At 31.6% G+C, this 10,067-nt stretch overlaps 2 protein-coding genes across 3 annotated transcripts; one reads left to right on the top strand and one right to left on the bottom strand.

The window, feature by feature from the left end:
- The first annotated feature begins 201 nt into the window (after positions 1–201).
- Positions 202–2,312, top strand: LOC106760208 (outer envelope pore protein 16-2, chloroplastic). Its single transcript, XM_014643676.2, has 7 exons — positions 202–420; positions 493–544; positions 774–848; positions 1,143–1,174; positions 1,266–1,299; positions 1,561–1,628; positions 1,997–2,312. The coding sequence occupies exons 1-7, from the start codon at positions 283–285 to the stop codon at positions 2,138–2,140; spliced, it is 543 nt and encodes a 180-aa protein (XP_014499162.1). The 5' UTR covers positions 202–282; the 3' UTR covers positions 2,141–2,312.
- A 1,321-nt stretch (positions 2,313–3,633) lies between these two features.
- On the bottom strand, positions 3,634–7,692 carry LOC106760152 (pentatricopeptide repeat-containing protein At1g63080, mitochondrial-like). Of its 2 annotated transcripts, none has more exons than XM_014643600.2 (2): positions 6,008–7,692; positions 3,634–4,049 (listed from the first exon to the last, which is right to left on the bottom strand). In XM_014643600.2, exon 1 carries the CDS (start codon positions 7,583–7,585, stop codon positions 6,014–6,016), a length of 1,572 nt encoding a protein of 523 aa, XP_014499086.1. In that variant the 5' UTR covers positions 7,586–7,692; the 3' UTR covers positions 3,634–4,049; positions 6,008–6,013. The 2 variants fall into 2 exon arrangements, with proteins under 2 accessions (XP_014499086.1, XP_022636101.1); XM_022780380.1 differs by lacking the exon at positions 3,634–4,049 and adding an exon at positions 5,112–5,513.
- Positions 7,693–10,067: the final 2,375 nt, after the last annotated feature.

Below are 10,067 nucleotides of genomic sequence, written 5' to 3'. Positions count from 1 at the left end.
TGTGCAGAAGGGGAACGGGTCTTAGGCATCATTAACCTCTGATTAATAGTGTAGTGGAATTAGTGAGATGTGAAATTGTTGCAAATGAGTTGGCACCGTCTTCGCGTTCTCGTTGCCTCACAAGCCACGTGTACACACGTGTCCTACAGTCCCCCATTCTTCTTACATTCTATTCTTTCTTTCACTTCGTCATCTCTCTCCCACTCTTGCTATTACTACCAACATTCTCTTCGTTCCCACTCCTGAATTGAATCAGAGAACATTTGAATCATATTAGCTAAGATGAATCTCAACACGAGCAGTAACTTGGAGACTCGGTCTCTTCTTGATGAGCTCTGTAGCTTCGACAAGAAAGGACTCTTCGATCTTGGACACCCTCTTCTCAACCGCATCCTTGAGAGCTTCGTCAAAGCTGCTGGAGTATTTCTCACAATACCCTTTTCTTTCTCTCTTACTTTTCTCTGTACAAATATCTTTTTTTTTTTTTTCCAGATAGGAGCGGTTCAAGCTGTGTCCCGCGAGGCTTTCTTCTCTGCTATTGAAGGTGCAACCGACACTCCTCCACTTTCTGTTGTAGTTGTAAACTATCTTTGTTACGTTATGGAAATGATACGAAGAACGGAATATATCTTGATTCAAGATTTGTATTGTCTTTGTAAATTATTTTTCATTTAGTTCCTTTCTCGTTTTCTTGGAAATGTGATCCAATTTGTAAACAAAAAGAATATTATAGAATGGTAACGTATTGATGTGCATGATATGCATATTCGTAGGTAACGGGACAAATAGGGGCGGTTTGCCTGCAGAAGTTTCAAATACGAAGAAAAATCAGTTGCCAGGTCTTAGAGGTACATTATGCCAGATTCATTATCAGTGGAGTTTTAATATAACTATTGCATTTTGCTTTTTTTTTTTTTTTTTTTCTTTTTCAAATGAAGTGTGGATTTACCGGAAAAGGGATATTTCGAAGAATTGGAGTTGCAAATATATATTAATACCCAACAACGAAGAACGAAAGAACATAATTTTTGTCAAATTCTTTATTTCCCTTTCTTAACATTGTTGTACTGAATATCTGTGGGGTGGAAAGCTTTAATTTGTCAGAGTATTGATCTTTTGTTCTTTTCTGTTTGTGCATTTAGGAGAGACCAGTAACAAATCTCTTGAGGCCATGGTGAGTTTTTAATTATATAATATATACCTCAAGTGAACGTACCGTATGATATTTTCTTGCTGTTAATTTTGTTTTTTTCTCTATTCCTCAGGTGAAGAGCACGGGCAAAGAGTCCTTACAATGGGGTATTGAAATTTCCCTCTACCTAACCAGGACACCATTTGCTTATGTTATATTAAAATGTGAATTTTCTAAAAACAGTTCATGCTTTTAGCTGTGTAATAACTTAGATTTGCCACCAAAGTTACATATTACAGATTGAGTTTCAATATTTTATATTTTCATCTTGTTTCTGTTATATTTAATCCGATGAATTTGCCAGTATTGCACGATTTCTTTCCCTATATAAGTGCCAGATGGACCTTAACAGATTGTTTTGAATGCAGGACTAGCTGCAGGATTGTATTCAGGTCTCACTTATGGGTTGAAGGAAGCTCGTGGAGCTCATGACTGGGTAGCACCTTTTTTCTCTCCTGGTTATTTTTATTAATTGTTTTCATATTTCACATCTCAACTTCAATACTTTAGTATTTGAACCAGTGTGGCAGATCAGCACATCTGTCTCATTGCTGGAAAAACAGTAGCTACTTTTGGGATGTTTTGATCCATTCTTGTGAACCATTTTCAACTCTATAATTTTCATTCTCTCCCTAATTTCAGTGAATGACAAAAAAACGCTTTTCTGTTTCACTTTTTATTGCCTTTTTTTTTTATTGCTTTCAGCATAGTGCTGTGATCTGACTTTACTTTCTAGTGTTCACTATATTGATAATACAACATGCACAACAATAATAACGTCATAACTTACTATATTTGATGCAGAAAAATAGCGCAGTTGCGGGAGCAATCACAGGGGCGACCCTTGCCCTTACATTGGATGATTCCACCCATGAACATATTGTGCAATGTGCTATCACAGGAGCAGCTATCTCCACTGCCGCTAATCTTCTCACTGGGATTTTCTAAATGGGTGTCTTGTTCGAGTTGGCTTAAGACAGTAGTTACCTTTTTTTTGCTTCTGAATGTGACAGTAATACATGTTTAAAATGGACTTGCAAGTATTTCCTTTTCAATTTTAGCTGTCGCTTGTGGATTTCTTGTCAAATGATTTCAAGGCTTTGTTTTCTTTTCTTGCTTATGTAAATCTACTTTTCTCCTTAATAAACATTCACAGGAAACATTTAAATATAAAATTAAATACTAAATACATCATGCCTGAATGGAAATGAATGTTTTTTTTTTTGTGGGCAGAATATTTAGTGGATGATTTCCATTGCATTTGATTAATTTTCAACAAGACTTTTGATTCTTATAAGTGAACAGGAAAATGTCAATGAAGCTACATTGTATTGTCCATCTCCATTAACCAATTTCAATTTGTTTTGGATAAACTCAAATGTATTTTTCTACTTCATCTTTTGATCAACTATTCAGGTCCTCTCTTCCCAAAATACCTTCATTGATTTTCCATGTTTTTTTGACAAATTTTATACTTTTGTGAGTACAGAAAGACGTAGACACATGCAAATGAGGGAACTTAAATACTTTTTGTCTCATTTCATTCAATAAAAAAGAGACACAAAGCTTGTACAGCGGTAAATCACTTGTATATCAAGTTTTAGTTCTCTTAGTTACATTACTTTTTTGTATGAATTGTTTTAACATGTATCTTCTCTTTAATCCATTTTTTCCATGTCTTAAGAAAATTAATTAAATTGTTACCATATAACATGATTTAATAAACAAATCAAACACGCACTCACCAACACTTGTGAACATACACATATCCACACTCCACCCCCAATCATACAGATCCATATGTTTCACTATACCTTCCTTCAAAATCTAATATTTTATTTTTTAATTATTTGATTAAATAATCAATTAAGTCATTGAAAATGTAAAATACTTTACACATTGTAGAAGCTTAAAATCTGATTTAATCTGTTTAAATGTAAAGAATGCCATTGTAACATCCTACCTGAGTGAGACCGCTTTGGGATTTCAAAAGTTACATATTTATAAAAAAATGTATCAAATTAATAAAATTAATTTGTTTAATTTTATTATTAATTATTGCTGATAAAAAAAATGCTGAGACTATTTTTACGATTTGTAATTTTGAGGACTAACATAATACTAAACTGTACTTTTCAAAATCAGATTGATATAAAAGTGTAAAGTTTGGGACAAAACGACAAATCACACCTTAATTATCTACTACATATGTACAATCTCCAACCTCATTTTTTGCCGTCTTGCACGGTAATGGTGATAGTGAACTGTAATACAACCGTTACCATTACAATGAACATGTCCATCGTTGTTGATGAGATGAGGCCTTTCGTGTTATTAGAAGGAACAGGGTTGTCGTTTTGGTTTGGAAGTTTCACTGCCCAATCAGAACTACTGGGATGAGGCCACCACCCTTTTACTTTGACATCATCAAACATCTTCAACAACTCACCTTTGGAATGCTTAGAAGGCTTCTCGATCTCAACGCTCAAGCTTTCACCATCGCCGTTACTGCACATCTTGGCCACAAGATAAACACCATGTGAATAATACGCAGAGAAAAAGTAGTGTTTCACTGTGATCATGTAAGGAAGCTCTCTGTCGTTATCGTGTGTTCTTGATCTTAGCATGACCACAAGACACGTTTGCTCTTAGCATTTTGTAATTAACGTAGTCACTTGTGTGGTCTGATGCGTGGTCGTGGATTGAGATGGTTAACTCTTGCTCCTTCTTGTAATCGGTGTTGGTTTTGGCCAACTCAAGCTCGCAGATGCTTCCAAAATGTGTTGTCCACAGCTTCACGCCCTTTTCCGAACTTTGTTTTGCGGAGGAAGATCACTGGTGAGTTGCTCAAAGGAAACTGCTCAGAGTAACTCTTAGTTTGAATGTTTCCCATGGAAGATTAATGGAACTCTCTGTCTCTCGATCACAGTGTTTAAATATATACATCTCAAGTATAATAATAGACATTGATGAATCATCTCATATCAAATGAAACAATATATATAATAAATATTTATTTTTGTTAGGTTAAATATTAAATCAAATTTAAATAATATGTTAAGAAGTGAGTTTTATTTCAATCTTACCATTTACTATTATTAAGTTAAGTGAGAGTGATTAAATCTATTATTTTTAAAATTATTAAAGACAATAACTAATTACAATTTTACTGAGTTTAATCCCATATAATATTATACAAAAATTCCAAAACTTTACGGCCAAAAATTGTTGTGAATTGATTATATGTCTTTATTCTATTGATTTGACATTTAGAAAAGATAGCTACATATAATTGAGATATGAATAGATAAAACTATAAGACTATGGACCCAATTATTAGACCAATGTTCTTATCAAAACGTCATTAGCCTTTGAGCTATATAGATGAATTGGGCATGGTACATAAAAAAATTAAACAAGATTAAAATTGTCCTTTGAATTAAAAATATAATTTTTCTTTTTTACCCACTAGTGGATCGTGGACTTGTAATGAATGGGTAACTTGTGTCAAAAAGCTCAATTGAGTATGACATAACAAAGTATGGTAATAAAATTTTAAGTTTATCTGTGGAACATGATGTATGCATAAATGAACTGTTTGCTCTGCTACGCAATTTTATTTTGTTCATATGTACGATTAAATGAACTTATCTGCATTCCAAGAATTTAGTGAATGAATATTGTGACAGGTTCTAAGTCTCTGGAACAGATTTGACAATGTTTATTCACACCATGTGAATTGAAAAGATAAAACACTATGAGTTATACAAGACAGCAACATATAGGCAATCATAATAGATATAAACCATAGATACAAGAAGCATAAAAAAAAACATATCTAGAATATACATGGGACAGTAACATAGCAGACAATTTCACCCTTCTGATGAAGTCCCAGTCTCCCAGGATCTATCTGGGGACAAATCACCTAAAACTTTCAGAAATTGAAAAGCAAAAAAGGAAAGAAGTAGGAAGCAAGAAGTAAAAAAGGGAGAAGTTATCACATACAAATCAAAATTAAATTTCTATGATAATAATTTTCTGATTTTGATATAGCTGGAAATGAATTCCATTTGTGTTCAGAATGTTCTTATGCATATTATAATCCCACAAAGAACTGTATCTTTAAACTGCCACCGCTTACTGCTTGTTACGATACAATGTTAATTTAATTGCAGTTTTCTTATGAAACTATCAATTGGAGGCACCTCATAACTTAATAAAGTGATAACAACTCAATTATTTTGTATTCATACACACACGAAGGATGATATTGTAGAATTTGTTGAAGTTCAAGGTAAAATATTCAAGAGATAGGACACTGCAGCAAACACCAGAAAGAGTCATGGCATATTCTACAACTTGATAACAAAATATCCAAAATTTATATTACATTGATTTACAAGTTGGCCCTCTCTTGGAATGGATTAAGGTTATTTACACAATTTAAAACTTGTAATGAGTTATATCAATATCAATAAGATAATATAGTATGATAGTAAACTTCCTCAATTACGTTAAGTGGTAGAGAACCTCTAGAAAGTTAAATGAACTTGAAAAAAAAAAACATTAGAATTTATGGAGGGAGATCAGGGTTTTGGTCTTGACACACAATGCAATGCATATAAAAAAATAAAAAAACACATAGAAGTTCTATAGCGATGAAAATATAGAGCACAAAATAAAAAAAATTTCAACTCTTCATATCCAATCATCAATTGCAGAAAGGTCACACTTTTCCTATCAAACAGCGACCATTCAAGTATGTTATGTAGGACTACAAAAATGTAACTTAATACAAAAATGAGGTTTCACCTTTTATCATGTCATCAAGCCTCTCAATATCATTTCACGAAGAAATGTCTCTGCCTTATCAATCTCATCCTTTTCAAAGAGAGCCCTAATCATTATTTCGAAGGTTACTGTATCAGGTAAGCAGCCATTGTCTTCCATTTTGGACCATAAGGTTAATGCCTCATCAATCAAACCCTCTTTACAAAGACCATTGATCATAGTGCTATAACAAAATACATTTAATGGGTACCCTTTAATTAAAAGATATTGAAAGATCTTTTGTGCCTCCTGAAGTCTTCCCCCTTTGCACATTCCATCAATAAATATATTCCAGGTGTGCATACTCGGCTGAATTCCCTTTTTCATCATTATCTTGAATAATTCAAATGCCTTGTCTAAATGATAGTTTTTGCAGAAAGCATGTATCACGCAAGTGTAAGTGATTACATTTGGTTGTTGATTTCTATAATGCATCTCATCAATAAGATCCCAAACATTACTTATTCTCCCAGATTTGCATAAACCATCTAAAAGAATATTGTAAGTCACTCTATCAGGAACCATGTTCCTCTTAGGCATTTCCTGAAAGATATTCATAGCTTCATCTACTCTTTTATTCTTCAATAATCCACTAATCATGATATTGTAGCTGATAATGGTAGGAGTCACTTTAAGTTGGGTCATAGTATTAAATATGTGTTCAGCACTTTTCATCTCGTTAACCAAGGAATACCAATCCATTAAAATGTTAAGTGTAACACAAGTAGGTTTCACATAAGTTTTTACCATCACAGCTAACACATTTTTAGCTTCTTTGATCCTTCTTTCTTTACATAAAGCATGAATCATTATATTATATATACAAGCATCAGGCATGATCTTATTTGATATCATTTTAGTAACCAAATCATAAGCCTCTTTTGCAAGATTATCTTTGAACAGAGAATCAATAATAGGAGAGTACATTACCACATTACACTTACATAATCCGCCTTCTACTATTCTGAGCAACTTGATGGCAGCTTCGGTTTCTCCTCCCTTGCACAAGCCATTGATCAAAATCCCGTAAGTAACTTCGTTAAATCTAAATCCTTGGGCTACTGCCTTATCATGAAATGTAAGTGCTTTCTTGACATCACTATTACGACAGAGACCTCTCATGAGGGTATTTAAGGCTATGACATCTGGATGATAACCCAGTCTGAGAATCTTGGCAAGAACAGAGAAAGAGCAGCGCATTTGGCCTAATTCGCACAAACAATTGATGATGATGCTGAGAATGACAAGATTACTCTGAATTCCCTTGAGCTCCATTTGCTTAAAAAGGGAAATAGTTGTAGAATAGTGTTTCATCTTTGCAAGAGATCCCAAGATCTTCTGAAACTGGTTGATAGGAGGAACAGGGCGCATATGAAACATGCTATGAAATTGGGAGACGAAGTCCTGAACATCATCTGAAGGAGGCTGAGAGTCGTGAACATCAACTGAAGGAGACTGAGAGTAAAAGGAAGAGAGGGAAGAAGGGTTTGGAAAAAAACGAGAAAACTTTGAAATGGAATAAGAAATACAGAACCTGGACTTTGTTATTGGGAGTGACATGATTAGGTTAACACTGAGAGAGGAAGAGGAGGCAATGCTGTGAGGAAACAAAAGATTGGGTGTTAGGGTTTCTCTAAAACCACATAAATGGAATTGAATTTTCTGTTTGTTATATACCATATTTATATTATAATAATTTCTATCTAGTATTTTACTTTAATCCTTAAATTACGTTTCAGATTATTTTTAAAATTATAAAAATATCTTTATAATATTTTAAATAATATAAATAGGTGCAAAAATAAGTCGTATAATTTTTATTTTATTTCTTACCGTTAGTTTTTTTAAAAAAGCAATACTTTTATAACCTTAATAAACTTTTAATGATTTTAAGGATTGTGTAAAAAATATTGTAAAAGGATTTTTAACCTTTTTTTGCTATGTTGGTGTAGTTTTTTACTCTAATAATTTTATTTTAAAGTAAAAAGTTTTTTTGCTATTTATTCATAGATTTTGTATGATCAGCAATCAGTTGATATTTTAATTTATAAACGGACTGTTGCGATTACTGCAAAAAGTTTTCCAATCAATAAATCCATTTTTCAATGATTTGTTTTTTCAAAGTTAGTAATATATATTTCAACTGCTGGAAATGAAAAAAGGAGGGATTTTTTCGGTGATTCTTCTTCTTCGTTTCCTTCTCATCTTTCTTCCTGTACACAGAGAAAGAGAGAGAGAGAGACAAAGACTGAGATGTGTGTATGGGTTTATCTGTCAAACCCTCTTTTTCCAGATGCCCCAAATAGACAATGATATCAAATGGTCCTTCTCATTTTATAAATTTGCACCTGCGCTCTCCACCAATTACCAATTCCCACGTGTTCCTTAATCAATGACCACCTTTTTATATATATCTAATACAAAATTTCCTTATTATATATATCTAATACAAAATTTAAAAAATGAGTTAAGGTAGCATTTTCTTTTCTAAGTCATCTTACTTATCTTTTATTTAAAATATTTATTTGGCTTTATTTATTTATTTGTCTTAACTATAATAATATCTTACAATCTTACAGTTCAAACTAAAAATATATTCAGGCAAAAGATATTATAGTCTTATAAAACTGAGGTGAACATTACATGAAAAAAAAAAAATATATATATATATATATAAAGTGCTTTTATATGTATGCTTTTTTATTTTCTTTTATGTTTTATATGGTAATTTATTTCTTTATACTAGTATGCATATTTGTAGTTTATCTACATTGTTCTGATAATAGTCTATAATGATCCTGTTTGGTATTATATAGCTTATTATAAAACGTTGTTAAATATTTTACATACATATAATATATGGATGAAGCTTTTTTTTATAAATATTTTACATACACACCTTAAAAAAAACCACATTTGTGAAAGGAAGAATCACACAATTTTGAACATGGTATGAACTCTTCTGAAAAGTAGTGAAATTCTAAAAGCTTTAATTGGAGCATACATATTCTGAATAGAAGCCTCACAATAGTTATTCAAATATGACACCACAATAAGTTTGGAACAATAGAAAATTAATAGCATATCATTTCAAAATCTTTAGGTGTGTGACTTTTGAAATACAAGTTAATGAAGAAGTTACTCATTTTGTTCTATTTATAGATTATGATATGGTAATTTGAAGAAGTTGTGAAAAGAGCCCAATGGAAGAAGAAATTACAGCCATTGAACACAAATACTATATTGTAGTATGGGCTAACAACAATTTACTATTACAATAATTCAGCAATCAAACTTTTAAAAAATCTCGTCTTACATATAGATGTAAAATATCATTATTTGAGAGAGCTTATAAATAATGGAGTCATTGATTTAATTTACTGTGTAGAAGTGAAGACCACATTGCTAATCTTTTCACTAAATATCTAAAGATAGCTGTTTTTAAAAAATTAAAAAGGTTGTTTGGTGTTTGCATTTGGAAGGATCCGTCAGTTTAAAACTATCATCTTTTAAACAAAATATTTTGGTTTAAGAAGGAGTCTATTAAGACTCTGGATGTATGCAAAGAGTTGCGGAAGTTAAGTCCAAATAGTTAATTAATGACCATATTTTTAACAAATATTTTTGTTATTACTCCTATAATTTTGTTTTCTATTAGAGTAGTAGGTTCCTAATTTCTAGTGTGTTAACAATTTGTATTTCCCTATTTAAATGTTTTCATTAATGAATGAATGTATACAGCATACTATAATATGAAATTTTACTAGAGTTTTTTTTTTTTTCATTATCAAATATTTTAATCTTTGATAAAGAAAAAGTTGTAAAAAAATAAGATGCTCAAATCAAGAAAAATATGAGAACGTCTGTATCAAAAAGCAATTCAACAATATTTATGCAATCTTACATCTTTGTATTAATTATTTAATTATTAGGGACTTTAATCATAGTTCTAATATCATATTAGAAAGTGGGTTTGTAAGTCTAACTCAATCTCACAAAAACAACTTGTAAAATGAAGTTTGCACCTCATTTATATATTATA

Source organism: Vigna radiata, chromosome 5 (genome assembly GCF_000741045.1).
Source record: "Vigna radiata var. radiata cultivar VC1973A chromosome 5, Vradiata_ver6, whole genome shotgun sequence".
Lineage (NCBI taxonomy): Eukaryota > Viridiplantae > Streptophyta > Magnoliopsida > Fabales > Fabaceae > Vigna > Vigna radiata.
The sequence above is the reverse complement of the archived record's forward strand: the minus strand, read 5'-3'. Positions and strand labels throughout refer to the sequence as shown.